At 40.5% G+C, this 17,539-nt stretch overlaps 1 protein-coding gene across 4 annotated transcripts in view; it reads right to left on the bottom strand.

The window, feature by feature from the left end:
- Positions 1-17,539, bottom strand: part of CCSER1 (coiled-coil serine rich protein 1) — a 331,818-nt gene that overhangs the window by 76,507 nt on the left and 237,772 nt on the right. For all 4 annotated transcript variants that reach the window (XM_025197303.1, XM_025197302.1, XM_014517133.2 and 1 more), the window contains one exon: positions 13,111-13,204. In XM_025197303.1, the coding sequence (XP_025053088.1) occupies positions 13,111-13,204 (94 nt within the window). The remainder of the gene's footprint in view (positions 1-13,110; positions 13,205-17,539) is intronic.

Here is a 17,539-nt window from a genome sequence, read left to right as displayed (position 1 = left end):
TGAGGAATTTTTTCATGCAGGGGTAGACTCTAACCCTGCTGGCTGTGATACAGGGTGCTTCAGTGCAGGGTTAGCCAGCAGGAAGCACCTACACTGAAGCACCCTCATGCCCCAGCCAGCCCCTCCGCAGCACATGGAGCCCCATCGGAGCAGCCCCGGGCTGGCTGCTCCATATGCTGCAGGGGGACTGGCTGGGGCACAGGATGCTTCAGCATGGAGGCTGCCTGCTGGCTATCCCTGTGCTGAAACAAAACTCTCCTCTTCTGAGCATTTTGCCAAGAGGACCATCTCAGAGAAAACAGGAAAGACAAAAAAGAAAAAAGTAATATCTGGCACACTATTAAATTTTATTGTCCAAAACATTGAAAAGCATACACAATTGTTTTAAATGAGCATGTTTATGTCTTAATCTGTCATAATGTTCTTTATTACATTCATCATTTCTGCCCCAGGATACCATTGCAAATGATTTGTTTCACTTCAGCATGTTTCTTTTACTCAACCATTCACAGACCTACATTTCTAGACCTCCAGAAGGAAGAACAACAGCAATTGTTTAATTTAAATAATGTCTTAGTTCTTGTAATAAATGACAACTTATAATACCAGCCTGAGTTAAGGAAATGTCACCCCATAACTGGGAGAGGGCATGAAATTTTATATTGACACACATTTTGTTACTAAGTGCTCCATGACAACTGTCATAAATGCTTCTCCCTTGCTGTAGTCTCTCATGACCTTAGAGCTTTAGAGTGTGCTCTTCTATCTTCCTAGTCAGTTTATTAAGCAAAAATATGTTTAATATTAAATTACTGATCTGATTATCTGTGGTTCTGAGCATGTGCACACTCCCACTAAACTAAAGTGGGATTTGCTTATGCTCAGCACCTCTGACAGTTAAACCACAAAAGAACTCAACTTGCACCCACATTTGAATTTTTTGGTCAGACTCATTTTTTTTCACACCCTCTTGACACCTTCATAAAAAAGGGAAAGTGACAGGAAATAGAATATACTGTTACCGATCTAACAAACTCCAAAACTCCCAAAAGTCTTCTCTTTATTTACAAAACAGTTTAGTACATGCAGTAACAAAGCATATTTCTCTGTTGTTTCACAGGCAGGTCTCTTTAAGCATGACCTGAAGGAAGCATTTCTAAGGCCTATGCTACAGTCGTTATCGCTCTACTAATTCATTACTTAAGTTTTTCAGCCAAGGCAATCAGCAAGAATCCCAAGATAGCACTGAGTTATTGGTAATTCATTTTATAGAGACCGATGATCAGTCTATTTCCATTCAATTTCACTCTAGCACAGTGTTTGAAAGTACTTTCTGTAAAGGATTTTTCTCACATATACTTTTCATTTTTATCAACTGGTGCTTTAAGATTCTCAGCAGTATTTCCACCAAAACACCACAATATGACTATTTTTGGATAATGCAAATATCCCATATTAAAGTATCATCTCCTTTCTAGAATGCCAGTTATTCTTTCTTTAAGAAGCCTATAGGATACCTTTGCTAAGTGCCTGATGCATCCTAAGAAGCTATAAATCAGAGTTAAAACAGTTTAGAGAATGACAACTTTTATTTAGTTCAAAGAATTCAGTTATCACACATGCCATTAGTGGCATGAGGAGACATTTTTCCCGGCACACTGGGAGGCATGCAAGGAAATTGTTTTTTTGGGGGGGGGGTTTGTTGGGTTTTTTTGTTTGTTTTGTTTTTTTTAATTGCTGCTCTGGGCTCTCCTGTGCAGCCACAAGTTCCCGTGGCATGGCAGGCACCGGGACAGAGCTAGGAGAACACAAGCAGGGATGCTGTCTGTGTTCTACTGCCCCTGCCCCTTGCTCCCAGGCTGCACCCTCCAGCCCGGCTGGCCCCCGGAAGGAGCTGCAGGTGAACAGGACTGGGGCCAGGGCCAAGGCAAGTGCTGTGCAGGGTCACTGACCTGGAGGGTTCCAGAGGATGGCAGATCCCTGGGCCCAGGCAGGCAGACACCCTGTCCCACCTGGGTGGGGCAGCACTACGGTGCTGAGTGCTAGGGCTGGGCGGTTGGGGCATGGAGGGAGGCACCGCAAGCAAGCCAACCCGGTCAGGCTCTTAGACAGGGGTGGGCTGGGCGGGAAATGGGGGCTGCCCCGGGGCTCTGCAGGCTTGAGCTGTGGTGGGCAGGCAGGCGGGGGTGCTCAGTGGCACCTGTGGTGGGGCCTGGCCTGGCCCGCAAAGCTCTGCAGGGATGGGCTGTGCGCAAGGGGATGCTACCTGGCTGGGGCAGGACGCTGGGCTCAGGGGCCTTCCGGGTCTGGAATAGGCCTCCCTGCATGCTGGGCACAATGCAAGCAGGGCACAGGTGTCCCTGGTGCAAGGGCCTGACTCCAGGAGCCCCCTGAACCCTGGGAACGGCCACTGTGGCTATCCCAGCCTGCCTGGGCCCTGGCCTTGCCCACCCACAGCTCCCTTCAAGGGGCCAGGGTCGGGGCAGGCACTGCAAAGAGCTGCTGCACTGCAGGCTCCCGGCTGGTTCAGCCCTGAGCACGAGCTGCAGCAGCTGTTCCCAGAGCCTGAAGGAACAGCCTGCGGCTGCAGCTCCTACTTGCACTGTACCTGGCATGCAAAGAGGCCAAGCAGGAAGCCCCTGAGCCCAGAGTCCTGTCCCAGCCATGCAGCACCCCTTTGCAGGCAGGGTGGCTGCACCCCACCTCTGGTGCTGCTGTGCCCCCCCGCTGTGGCCTGAGTCTGCAGAGCCCTGGGGCAGCCCCCACTCCCTGCCTGACCCCCTCTCTCTTCTGGCTGCAGCCTTCCCAAGGGCCTGGCCAGACCAGCCTGCCCACGGTGACTCCCTCAGTGCCTGCTGCTCCCCACTCCTCACTCCCTGCCTTCCCCCTCTCATCACCACACGCTTAAAAAGAAACAAAATTAACAAGTACAAAGGCAGTACATGAAGTTTTATTTATTGTCACCAGGTTTAGAATTTTTAGAAAACCTGTTATTTACTGTTTAAAAAAAAAAGTGCAGAAACATTTATGATTATTGACCGTATTAAATATGCAGTGCATCCTGCTATGTACCCCCCCCCCATCCCAGTTTTGTTTTTGTGGCATGCCAGCACTCCGGCACCTTACAAGGTAGACATTGTGGTTTTTTTGGCACTCCAGCCAAAAAATGTTGCCACTCCTACTTATTGTGTCAGATTTATTACAGTATGTGAGGTTCAGGGGAAAATGTGTAGCTCAAATAAAAGCTGTACATGCTATTATAAAAAACCTTAGTTTCTACCTTTTCAAGAATCTCATTTCAGCACAAATTATACCTTAAAAAATCAGGCTTCCAATCTATATATAATGGTAAATAATATGATGCTTCAACCAGACACCTGTCTGCTGCTCTATCTTTACAAAAGATGCAGCTGTTGAAGAACAACAGGTATGCACTGATCTGAACTGCTATGTGAAAGAACTAAAAAATTAAGAATAGTAGTGCTATAATTTCTTCTTCCTCCTTTTCTTTTTTAATATTAGTTAGGATTTTGTTGTAAGGATGTCATTAGCTGCAACCAAGTCTCATGTCTGGCTTCTTCCATGTTTGGTATTATTATTTATTTATATTACCATATTGACTAAGAACCCCAGTCATGGAACAGAATTCCACTATGGTAAGTGCTAACTATATTAAGCATCAGACTTTTGGCAGTGGCACCACATTCTTTTTTATTTTAGGGTTGTGAGATTTATTCCATTTGGAAACGTGCAGATTTAAATTCAGTATTAACAAGACAACTGCATCTATGCTGCTCAGAGTTAATCCTGCTCTATCACATACGTAAATCACTACAGGAGGACAGGAGATTTTCAAAAGCTGAACAGGAGTTAGACAATGTTTTAAACATGTATTCGCTGTTTTCCTTTTTTTGTTTAAAAACAGAAAGCATGCAAACAAAAATCAAGCTACATTAACACAGAACAATATCTGGCTTAACAACATACTGAATTGTTCATAAAAGAAATAAACCAAGCCCCTTGTGAGGCACCCAGGAACAGCTCCCAAACTGGTCTGCTTCCCAAGAGTTTCCACACTTTGTTCCCAGTTGTCACCATTTGGCACTATAAATTGGGCTCTTCCGCCTAAAATAAAAAAGCATGGAAATACAACCTGCCTCAGTGCCAAAGCCCCTGCAGCTCCAGAGCTTGGCCAACAGGTAGCATATGCATGCTGCCAACTCTCTTCTCTACAGGCTGATTTACAGAATGACCTAACCTCCATCTGCCTGAGGTACTCTGAATCTTCCAGCACCCCAAGCCAAACTATCAGTTAACACAACTTGTTGGCTTCAAAGGAACTATGCCAATTTACAATAAGGATCTGTTCTTCAATCTCCTGCAACTGCAATATGGCCCACAAGAAGAACATGCTCTTTTCCATTATGGCTGTTTGAATATGGACCTTATTTCAAAAGTAAGCCCATTTATCCTTCTGCATTGTAGAGTTTATGCCTACCTGCCCCAAACATCATGGCTTTTACCATCCTTAAGCACTTCTACCCTCTGTGTGCACTTCTGCTACAAAGCAGTTGCCGGTGGTATTTATCATACTGCTGGAGCTACCTGGCTTCTTATACTCTATGCACAAAACCAATGGGGTTCCATCTCAGCTCAGCTGTGCTACTCCCCATTAAAAATTAATAACAAAAATTACTACCTTTAATTAATAGGCGCAGGAGGAGCTCCTAACTCGTTACAGAATTTTCACACTGCTTGTTCATCAAATTCAAAATAATTTAGCAACTAACTAATTAATTCCTAATTGACATCACTGGGCCATTACGCCAACATTTTCATTTGGCTGTGTACCAACAGCTACTGGCTTAGGGGCTATCTGGCTTTTGTAAACTCTATAAAACACGTTCAATTCTCACTTTCTAAAAAAAGGTCAGGCCATGCATTAGGTTTTCATCTACTGTCCTTGCTAATTGTGAATGTAAATATTTTATTAAAAGAAAAACAAAAAATCTGAGTCAGGTATGACAATTTTAATTTGCCTCAATAAAAACACAACAAGATAATTAACTTCATCATCCACATCCAAAGCAGAAACAATATTTCCAACTTACCCTAGATAACTTGCAAAATTCAAATAATACTATTAATTTATTAATGATCTAGCTGTTAGAAAAAATAAATGTTTGTGTTATGATACAAGTGTGTGTGTTGCATTTCATCCAAAACAGTTCATTCTGGATGATATTAAATAAAAATATATGCATCTGATATGCAAGTATCTTTTCCAGAAAAAGAAGAATAAAAAAGTGCCATGTATTGACATAGCTATTACTAGTTCATAAAATCATATCTGATCTCTTCCTATCATATTAGTAGACCTAAACATGGCCTATGCCATCAACAAAACCATCTGATAAAATAAAACAAAAAAAGGGTATTAGATTCATGTACATTTTTTCATCATTTCTTCTAAAAAACAAAACCTTTTAACATATGGAAACACTGATTTAGGAACGTGTTAAAGATCTTGAAAGCAATGAAGCAGGTGTTGCCCTGCTTAAGTGCCTTTTAAAACAGGGCTGGATTTGTGTGTTCCCCTGTATCAGAACAGTAAGTCATGGCCTGTTTCTACCCCAAAACAAACAAACAGACAAACATTTTTTAAGAGCCAAAAACATAATAATTCACTAGTGAAACCCTAAAATACTCCTGTGGAAATAAGTATTTTCCTTATTTTCCAGCAAGTGAAGAAAAGTAATTCATTACCCATCAACCCCATAACTGAAATACACAGCATGAAATAATCAAACCTCTTCATACATGTTAAACCAATACTGAAGTTTTGAATATAAAGCACAATAGTGTCTGTGGCTATATAACAGATATTCAAGTAAGCCGATGATGGATGCTGTAAGGTAACCTGGATACCCAGGAAATCAGTATTGCACACTTGCACTTTTGAAGACTTACATATGGGCTTAATATCCTCTACAGTGGGCCATCCCACTTAGTTCACTGGGTTCACTCTGTACAAAATTTTAAGCACCTACACAAACATGAAGTTATGAGATGGCTGGATGTAGCATACACCGATACAGTTAAGCAATTAGAATATATTTTTGGATAACTGCTATTCATGAGTTTTCAGAAAATACCTTTACTCTCAAAAGCAGCATTTTTACAGCAAGGAAACTAAATATATATATATATATATAGGCAAATATTTATTTTTCAACAGGCTATATAAGATGCATGCACAGATTTCATCCATGTAAACTTAAATTGCCTTAATAAATTCCTCTCCACCTTCATCACTGGAGATGAAGTGCTCCATTACATATTGAAGTAATCGATATTTGAATTAAAACAGCTCTATTCCATTAGGGAAAAAAATCAAATGAATAAGGTTAAATTAAGGTGGTCACTTCCCATAAACAGTCAATGGGTTCCTGCTCTACAAACCAGTAAGTTAATTATTATACAACAAATTCAGCACCAAAGATATTTTAAATGTCTAATTTATGTAGAGTAATAAAGAGGTACCCTTAAGACTCATCATGTTGACTATATCGGGCTTATTTTTTAACATTTCAGATTATAGACAGTGTATAAAAAGAACTAAAAAGACCTGAGCTGAATAATATTTAGTGCTTGTATCCAGTAGTGCTTTTCACTCCCTCCTCTATAGAATTATTGTATTCATCCTCACAATGGCCAGAGTGTGTGAGCAGAATAATACTACCTCTTTCTGAACAACGCAGTCAGAAAACTTAGGTGGACAGGTAAGCTGACAAGCCCAAAGTCACAACAGGAATCTGTCAGAACTGGAAACTTCTATTTTTCCATGTCTAAGCCATTGAACCATACCACTATTTTAAGATCTTTGATCACTTTTGTGTACTCAGAGCAAGAACATTTACCCTGGATTTCCAGGGATTTCCTCTATATGATATCATTAATCTTACAGCATAGTATCAATTTCATACATAGTAAAGAAAAGAAAAAGCTGTTCAGTGCTTTATATCCCTTAGAATACCTGCAGTGAAAAGGCAGGGGAGTTTTCCCACTTCATTTGCTGTACAGCATCCAAATAAGCTCAACTCAGCTACTGGAAGTACACTAATTTCAAACACGAGCTCTTTTAGATATTCCTCCATCTATTCTTGTTAAAGTTTGGTGGGGAGGGAAGAAACATGGGGCATTCTGCTGTTAGATAATACTGATTGCCTTTTATTGTGTTACAAAATCCAACCCATTAGAATTGCAGCTGGAGCACAGACATTGCCATGAGAGAAGGCTGAGAGAACAATGAAACAATAGAAACAAGTTGGAATAAAAACAATGCCAATAGAGGAGGTGATGATCCCTAGTTTCTCTCTTCCACTCCTGGCTATGGACTTTATAATTCATAAAGGGACCCTACTTGTCTGCAAAGGCTTTTCTTCATGACTTCTCCTTACAATCCACTCCTCTGAGGAATCTTTCCACATTATCTTATTTTTCATCACTAATTGCCCCACACTTCTATTGCTTGAAACACTGAGCCTTTTCTAAGCTTTTCAGCTAAGGCAATATATCTTTATTCTAGTTTTGCAAACAGAACATCTCCTTTAATAGCAGTAACAGAAATATTATTAACTTATACCAATAGCTTCTAAGAAATGTGAATCTTAGCACCTAAAAGTACAAGCACTAGGAGAACTTACCAAGAAAAGGTGACAGAGCACGTGATCTCATCCACATCCAATGTTACACAGAGCAGCAGAGACATTTGAAAAATGATGACCGTGCTACTCTGTGTTCATTTTGGCCACCACAAAGTTCAATATCCTCTATGACTGACTTACCAAGTATATATGCATTGCAGACTCATAATAACCAACACTATGCTATAATGGCTGGGTAAATGACCCACCAGGGCTAGCATTCACCAATCTGACAACTATAAATGAATGTGGTGCTTTGTGGAGGTGTTTTTAAAAGGGGAACCCCAGTCCCCACTTTATGATGTTCGGTAACAGTATAACATAACAAGTGCTAACTACTGCTATTGCTGTTATTACTACTGATACTACATTAGAGCAGAGGAGAGGAGAGGAGGGCAGGAAGGAGCTATTACCATTCTGAACTTTGAATGAATCAACTCCTACCCAATAACATAACATTTGATTCCTTCTAAATTTAGCACACAGGAGTTCTCAACACAAAAGAGGCAGTACAAATCTCATTATAAGCTTCACCCCTAAAAGTAAAGTTGTTATTTTTTAGTTTGCATTGTTTGCTTTTCTATCTGAAAGATATTAAGATGGGGAGGAAAGATTATTTTGTTACGCTTGCCATTACAAGGTGGAATCAAATACTTGATCCTCAGATTACCATAAAATCAACAAGAGTAATTGATTTACACCACCCTTGTTAGTTTAAAATCAAATGAGTCTGGTACAAAATGTTCAAACTTAAGTATCCATTTAAGTCTGTACTTCAGTGTTGAAATCAGGCTGATTTTGGAGATGTTGAGCACTTAAGTGTTCAGTGAAGGGCAGAGAAATTATTTTGGACATCTAAATTTGGGCTTCTGTGTCTGAACAATATGGCATAGAGTTTTGACAACATACATATAAAATTCTAATCACTAGGTTTCAGACTTTTCAAATAGACCGACTCATTTCCATTTTTAAATCTTTTGAAACAAAACTCTCTCCTGGTGGTTTTCTATAGATTTTGCCTTTTAAACTGGTCTCTCAAATCAAAATTGATTAAGTCCTGGGCTTCTGCAATTTAAAAAGAAGTTACACGAGTACTGAAGTATTTAAATTTTTTATAAGCAGCTGAATTTAGCAGTGATCGTAGTTTTGGTCATGTGTAATATACACCAGTAATTTAAAGGGAGAGCTTTGAATTTTTTATAAGAAGTTTAGTTTGGAAGTGGTCATTTTTTTCTGGGCATGCATAGTGTCAGCTATTAAAAATAATTGGGTACTTCATATTTTTCAAAAGAGCTTTAATCTTCCATCTTTCATAAACAAGAAAATGAGAAGATGAACCAGTGCTATTATGCTAGCACTTGTTATTCTAATGGAGGTTATATAAAAGCAAGCGGCTATTTTTATTGCTCTAAATATGCTTTGTGCATTATGTGATGTGCCTGAAAACAAATTGATATAATTTCCCATAATATTTTACCATTGCGGTGTGTGTGTGTGTTTTTACTTGGTTTATATTTTTTTAGCCCTTTTAGTGCAAAGGGTTTGATCCTTATGTTTTCTGCATAGCTTCCTTTCCCATGACTATGGGAAGGCAAGCTTAGCTATTGTACACATACGAGTTTAGCCTCATTTTCAAACCTGATAAGCAAATGATCATGTCCTGTATTTCTAAACTTTACAATTTAAGTCTGGCAGCATAAGTTTCGGAAGCATAAAATAGCCATATACGTGCAAGTGCCTACAGTTCTGAATCTATAAAGGAACCTGCAAATGTGGACCTGAACAGAATCACATAGGAATCAACTCTGTGAATTAAAGCATGTCCTTGCAAATCCTTTTCCAGGACCATGGTCTAACTGAGAATCCAAATATAGCATAAGGATCTCTGTCGAGAAAAACATACCACACCCACACCCAGACATATATATATATATATATATATATAGATGCTGTTAATTTTGCTGTTTGTTTTTCCTTGAATTTTAAAATGATTCTAACCTGAAATGAGATTTATTTAAAAAAACATTGCAGATATTGTCAGTACAACATATGGGCTACCTAGTTTCTACAGAATGATTCTTTATACAACTTCTATGGCTTGATGCCATCAATACCAGGAGACATACAAAAATGCTCTTCAGTTTCTATGATACTGGCTCAGGACAGAAATTGCACATAAACCAGTTTAAGTGATCAGGAACTGGTTTAAACCTGTAACAGAGCAGAAGTTCAGTGCACATACACCAGTTTCAAAATGGCTGAAACTGGTTTAAGATGAACCTGGTTGAATGTAGTATCAGACTTAATTGATTTGGGTCAGACCGGTTTATGAAACTTCTGTCCTAGAAGGGTTGGGAGAGAGGCAGGGACTGCCCCCATCCCCCCCGCCCCCCCCCCAACAAACCCCAGCTGGGTCTGGGGCCAAGGATGGGGGGTTACAATTTTCCTTCCCCCAAGTACAGAGCTGCCTTAGCCTGCTAAAATTTTACCACTGGCTGTGATTGTGGACTACAAATCCCACAGGCACCTGGAAGGAGGAAGAAGTGATGAGCAACCCTGCAAAGTCCTGCTGCTGTGATTCTGGACTGCAAATCCCAGAGACCTCAGGGGCAGCAGGTGTGCGGGCCAGGAGCGGTCCGAGGCCCTCGGGGGCATGCGGGAGTATTTTACTTACACCGTAGATGGTAGCGGTACAGGCAGGAAAACTTGCTTGCGTTGCAGTTACAGACAGACACGTGGATTTTGCTAGGCTCCACAACACGAACTCGAACAAGACCCGCAGAAAACTCGAGCTTCTCGAAATAACTCAGACAGAGCTCTGGATACACACACACACGAAGCTTGCTAGGCTCCGTGGAACAAGCGCGCAGGGAAGGGGTTTGTCGAGGGATCGCCTTCTTAAGGCACATGCTGGGTCCGTTAGGCTCCGCAGCGCTTAGAGTTCTTCACGAGACGTGAAGTCCTCCTCCTCCATGAGATGGTTGTGGAGTCCTCCAACTTGAGCGGAAACCACTCAAGCCTCTTATACGGCTAGCAAGCCAATCGCTAGCCGCCACGTGGGAATAATTTAGAACTGGCCAACAGTGGGACACAAATTTGCATGCGGGTGGCGGGAACTCCTTTGCACCGGGGTTTTCTCTTTGCAACTGAGAAATGCACCCTGCAAAGAAAGCTCCTCGTGGCGGGAAATAATTTAGCAGTGCCGAAGCGCGCACACACAAAATCACACCCTTGGGTTGTGACAGCAGGAAGAGGAACTGAACCACAGTCCATGCTGGCTACATGCCACGGAGCCATGATCTAGTGCTCCCTGGCTTCTGGCCTGAGCCACTGCAGGTATGTGTGTGCATTTCCTGAATCAAAAATGAATGTCTGTCCAGTTATTTCTAAGTTTAATCTCTGCATTTTAGACTCACCTGCAAAGACTGAATCTATTCAGGCTTTTTGACTGTCTGTATTTAGTCACCGAGATGAAAATACCAACTGCATATTCACTAGGGGAAGGCTTAAGAGCAACTTGTAGATTAGGAAGGGCATTCAAGAAAACGCTCACGAGAAAGTTAATTAAAAAAAACATTGAAATCATACATGGCTCAGTGTGAAGCATGTCTTTTGATGAGATGCAATTGAATAAGAGGTTCCACTTGTAAAATAATATGGCATATTAATCAAATTCTCACAGAAGTACTACACAAGAACATTCCCTAAAACTTCTACAGTATAATGTTTTGCCTGGTTCTAATGATACACTACAGTAACATCAGCACTAAAACTAGGACCTGTTTTAAATATCGACCAGCTTATGCTTAGCAAATTGCAGGTAACAAGCTGTAATACTGGAAAATACTAGTCCCTAAGTGCAATGCCTCTATTCATTTAATCTATAAATGGAACTGAGTAAACAGCCAACAGTAAATTACAGAAATCTCTCAGCAGCCCAATATAACTGTTATGATTGTTTTTAAATGTTAAAATGCAAGGCTGGTTATTTTAACATTGAGTGAGTGGGTAGGACTATTTCAGTGAACGCCTGAGCACAAAACAGCCATCTCCCTATAAGCAGTTTGCAGCACTATTCATTTGCTGTTTGGATGGACACTGTCCCTGCATATCCAGTTTTGCTCCCAGTACTTTGAACCATAAAAAGTTACAAGTGGCATGTTAGCTGCTGGCAGTGTCATTCTGTGCCCATATTCCCTAGGTACTCTGCTCTCTGCTGAGATAGTATAGGATAGCTATTCAGACTTTCCTCACAGAAAGGCTGCTATGTGAACACAGGATCATAGAGACGGGCTGGAGTCACCTTATGAGGTCCTGTACTTCTGACCCCTGCTCAATGAAGCATTCTTGATTAAACCATCCCAGTCAAGTGTCTATCTAACCTGCTCTTGAAAATTTTCAGGGATGGAGATTCCTAAACTTCTCCAGGTAGTCTGTTCCAGCATTTGACCAACATACCTCAAATCAATTTCCTTGTAACCATGTCAGGTAAGATATTAAAAATATACTATAAAAACACAGTTCTACTTGAGATATCTTCCACACAATGCCATTGGAAGCCAGTGGGGCTTCTTTCATTGCTTTCTGTCAGATCTGGAGATGGCTTTATATAGTGTAATCTCATAGTTCAGTGAATGCAAAATTCCTCTCTGTGGGGTGCTACTATATTTTATGACTTGGATAATTCCTGTTCAATTAAGATCTGAATACAGTTACAGTTAACTCTGGTTATGAGTATTAGCATTTATTATTTGCCTGGCATCATCAGCTCTGATCATTTGGAATTAATTTAGATTAAATAATATTTTATGGAAATGTGAAAGAGAAGATCTAGTTAAACATAACAAGAATGAGATGTGAAAACTTCATATTTCTTGCACCAGAATTAGGAAGGCTTAATGGAGAAAGTGGGGGAATAGGTGTTAAGACTCACGATGAAACCTATGATTCCAACATACCAAAAATGAGGTCACAGTAAGAGGTACAATGGCTTTTTTGGCTGTTATGCATTTGGCATACCAGTCATTTTAAGCATCTGGAAAATGAAATGAGTGTATCCTTGTTGCTGTGCAAATGTAATTCTCCTGCATCTGTACAAATTACATCAGTTTGATAATTGGCCATATGAAATGATCCATGGTAAAAAAGGCTGATCTCCAGTAATGGCAACGTCTCAAACCGTGATAAGCAAGAAATCAGCAACTGAAGCATAAAGAAAATGCTGCCAATCCTGCATGCCAAAGGCAATCAGAGCCATTAAAATACTAATTTTAGTGTAACCCTCTCTTCCCTTACCATGGATCTTTACCACTTCCAAGTGATTGCACTTAACACTTTTCTTTTATAATTTACAATTATATACATAATACTTAAGTTGTACATAACTACCATTTCTCTAGCTTACCAGAATGATGGTGATTCTGCTCTTCTAGGAATTCCAAGTCGAGCATGAGGTCATCTTCATCCAACTCACAGGAACCCAGGTTATTCAAAACATCCTGGTATGTAAAAGCAAAGCAAGCATTTAGGCAGGTTAGCAACCAAGTAAGGGCATAGAGTATGGGGAGAAATCAGACCTTAGCTACAAGAAAGCATGCTGAATTAAGTCACCGTGGGTACATACATACATACATACATACTATGTCAACTTAAAATAAGGTGACAAAGTCCACTTAAATTAAGCCACATTGGAGCATACGCACGTACAGCTCCTTGACATAGTGGCAGCCATCTTGGCTAGGGACAGACATTCAAAAAGCCTGAGCCTGAATTACTTCAATCTTTGAAGGTTAGCCTAACCTGGCTAGGTTGAACTGGTTGGTAATCGTAACCGGACAGACTTTCTATCTAGACTGAGGAAATTCAGGCACATGCCTGCAGTAGCTCAGGCTAGATGCTGGAGGGCACTAGTGCAGCCCTTCCTTCCCTTCAACAGGGTTGAGCTGAGGAGGTCATGGCCAGGCCCCAACTGGATGCTGTTATTGCCCTCTTCCCCCCCCCTCCCCCAGCAGCCCAGCAGGGGATGTTTACCCCTAACTCAGTGTTTATCAACCCATTAAGAAAGCAAAGCCTCTCTCCATGAACTAATGGAGCTTTTCTTAAACAGCTCTTCTTAAACAGCTTTTCCAAGGAAGGATATTAAGCTACCTGTTGATTAGCTCCAAAAAGCCTGTCTCCCTTTGTTGTCTCCCACAGGACGGATGGTAGCTAGTATGTGGTCTGCTAGCTAATGCTGAGGTGTCTGCGTAAGGGAGAGGGGAGGTGGGAACAATCCCTGCTTAGCAGGGAGAAGGAAGCCAGGCAGACGCTCTGTGCCTGCAAGTCTCTGCCAGAGCTGCATGCAGGGAGCAGAGGGAAGGGGCCAGCCCTGCTATGAAACAGAGAGCCCCGCCCAGCCCAGAGAGCATGCTGGGATGCTGGGGGAGTCTGGTTTATCTTGAACCAGCAAGGGGTCTGGGACAGACATTGCATAAACTGGTTTGACCCAAATCAGTTATGTCTGATATTATATTCAACCAGGTTTATCTCAAACTGGTTTCAGCCATTTTCAAACTGGTTTATATGCACTGAACATCTGTTCTGTTACAGGTTTAAACCAGTTTCTGATCACTTAAACCAGTGTGTGTGTAATGTCTGTCCCTAGTCCTTGTCAACTAAGTCAACTTAACTAATGCGACTAAAGCTAATACACCTAGGAGGTATATTATCTGGCCCTTCATTTAAGTTGACTTTGCTCCACATATGTGTGTACACTGTGACAGTTAAAGTGACTTTAAAAACTTAAACTAGCTTAACTGTCAAAAAGTTAGTACGTGTGTACACATTCTGTGATACTGAAAACACCTTTAAAATGCCATCGCTTTTAAGTTATAGCAATGATGAAATTTGGAGATATAATACCAAAAAGTGAAGAGCATCTTATAGTAACCTTTTCTTCCCTCTGATTAGGCAACTTGTATTAGACACGGGGAGCATCTACATGTGATGCTTACTGTGGAATTACCTAATTCGGTCTGCAGTAAAGTGTAATCATCTACACATGTGGAGCTGTTAGGATGGAGTAAACTAATTAACTCCACCATAGGTTAGTTCTGCCTGACAAGTACTATCCTACAGCAGAGTTAGCTGGCTGCCTGACAGCTAGCCCCACACTGTAGCACCCTTTTCCCCAGCAAGCCCCTGCATAACACACTGAGCTTGGGTGAAACAGCTCCAGTCTGGCAGGCTGACCCCTCAACATGTTGTATGTGTAAACACTTTGCCCAGGAGCAATGAACTCCAGAACAACCTGCACCAGAGTTTATTGCATTCCACTAATTTCATGTGTAGATGCACCCATGGATTACCACATTTTAACACTATTCCACATGCTAAGTAGCATCCTACCCAAATATTACTTTTGACATCACAAAGACTATTTGAAGAGAAAAATTATACTCATCATTGACAAGCATATTAGAATCTGGAAAAAAAATTGTAATAAAACAGATACTAGTTTAATTTATATTCAGACGGTTGAATTCAGAGGCCTAAATTAATTTGAATTCCATCAGCTGTACTCATGTTGAGTAGTACTTTACTCCAGAAGCTATGTAAATTAAATCAGTGCAAGTAGGGATATCAAAACCTGGTTCTGGTTTAGCAAAGCAGAAGATAGCCCTTTGGCTACATTGGACCTCAGTCAACTATATGAATAAATAGCACATGCAACAATGTATTTGCCACTGTCTTTTGGCACTCATAATAATGGATCATGAGTATTTAACTTTAGTCAAAAATATGACATGCTGTGATTAAAACTCTAGTTTTGTTATTGTAATATCTTTTCATAGGAATACTTGTATCCCAGAAAGATTAAAAAGGAAACATGAGCAAGCAGTGGCACCATTCATTTTTAATATAAAATTTCCAGTTACACTCTTCATTTTAAATCCAGAGCATTTTGTACGTGGTATGATATTTCATATAAAAAAGCAGAGATGTATTGTCCTATTTAACCAAGATACTAGAAAGTTAGGATAAAAGAGGAGCTCAGACAGTAACAATTCATGAACTTATAAATGTGTTCACTGGTAGGCAATGATTTTTGTTACTAATTGACAAAGGCTGTGTGATGTGGTTATTTCATTCCTATGGGTCACTTCTTTTCTTTCAAGACTTCCTTATTTTTATTTTGGTTGTATTTTTCAGCTCCAACTGGATACTTGAGGTTTGAGAGACCTCACACTTTGAGGAGGCAGTAAGGCAAAATAAATAAATAAATAAAACAAGGCAATAAAATGCAACACGGCAATCTTTTAGCAATACATTTTTGCTCCCCTCTTGCAACCCGTTAAGCTACAGAACTAGTTTCACAGGACATGTCTACATGAGACGCTACTGTGCATTTATTTAGTACTTGTATAATCAAGTACTAAATAAATGTGCAGTAACCAGTTACTGTGCAGTAGCACCGTCAAAAGTCTTTTTAGTGGCACCACTGCACAGTAGCCTAATAATACTGCGCAGTAGCACTCACGGTACTGTGACGCACTACGATGCAGTATTATTTGGCTATTGTGCAGTTAGCATCTCATGTAGACATGCCCACAACAGATAAAATGACCCTGAATTAAGCCACACTTACACAGCAGGGTTGATTTAGGAATAGGTTAGATGGAGACTTGTACAGGATAGTTTGGATTAGGATGATCCTGCCTTGAAGGGATTGGATGAGATGACCTCCAAATGTCCCTCCCAGCCCAGCCCTAATTTTCTATGATTCTATGATCTTATATGTAACAGAACTAATATTTTGGCTGAGGTGGTAGGGCAGGAAAAGGGAAAGTCTCTGCAGTAGACTCAGCAGTGATGGACTGTATAAAAAGTCTCTGAAATAGTACTCAACAGTGCAGTCTGGAAAAAGGCAAACTGGATATAGTAGAGGGGAAGGCAATTCACAGCCACTGAACTGGGGAAAGGGGACAGTTTGACCATATTTCCTAATCCCTATTCCTATACTCTACAGCAACCAACTGTGTGGGATGCCAGGAGTAATAGTATAAAACTGTTGATTAAATTAGCCACTGCCACACTAGAATCACCTGCCAATTTCAGCAGAAGTCTGCTCATAAACATGGTGATTCTTCTTGTATTTTGCCTTTCAGCATTTAACCTTACCAGTGATACTTTATAATGAATAGTTCATGAAGTAAGGAATCCTATTTTAGGAAAAGGTGATGTAGCATTACCCTCAACTACAAGCATTGCTGCACTGATTATAACTAGGATAATACCATGACACTGCTACTTGTTCTACAGTTGACAATACATTGATCTAAAGTAGGATAACCATAATACTTTCTCCAGATGGTGTCCTATTTGTGAATCTAAAAGTGACACCATAATAGCCCTAATCCTGCAATCCTCCTTTAGTTCACATTGAAGCAACACTCCACAGCAGCTTTGAAGCACTATGGGATTTTGCCCAATGCTTTTGAGCTATGGGCCAGATCCAAAACCTACCAAAGTCAATAGACAGATTCTCAGTGACTTTGGAAATCTTTAGCTGAAGCTCCATCTTTTTTTTTTTTAAACAAACATCATATTCCAGTGCACCAGTTCATTTAGAGGGCTAAATTCACATAGTGATGATTAATGTGCTGCCTAATACAGCAAAATAAATACACATACATGTAGACCAGATTGACAAAGGTGCTTGCTGATTTTCAATTTGTCATAATTTTACTGTTGATATATCTTCTAATCATTTCACAGTACTCTTTCTTTTTTTCTCTGAATATATTATACCTCTCAGTCCCAGTTCAAGACTTACTGCTTACACAGAGGTCAAT

The sequence above is a fragment of the Alligator sinensis genome, unplaced genomic scaffold (assembly GCF_000455745.1).
Source record: "Alligator sinensis unplaced genomic scaffold, ASM45574v1 scaffold125_1, whole genome shotgun sequence".
Lineage (NCBI taxonomy): Eukaryota > Metazoa > Chordata > Crocodylia > Alligatoridae > Alligator > Alligator sinensis.
Note: the sequence above shows the minus strand (reverse complement) of the source record. Positions and strands in the feature narration are given on the sequence as shown.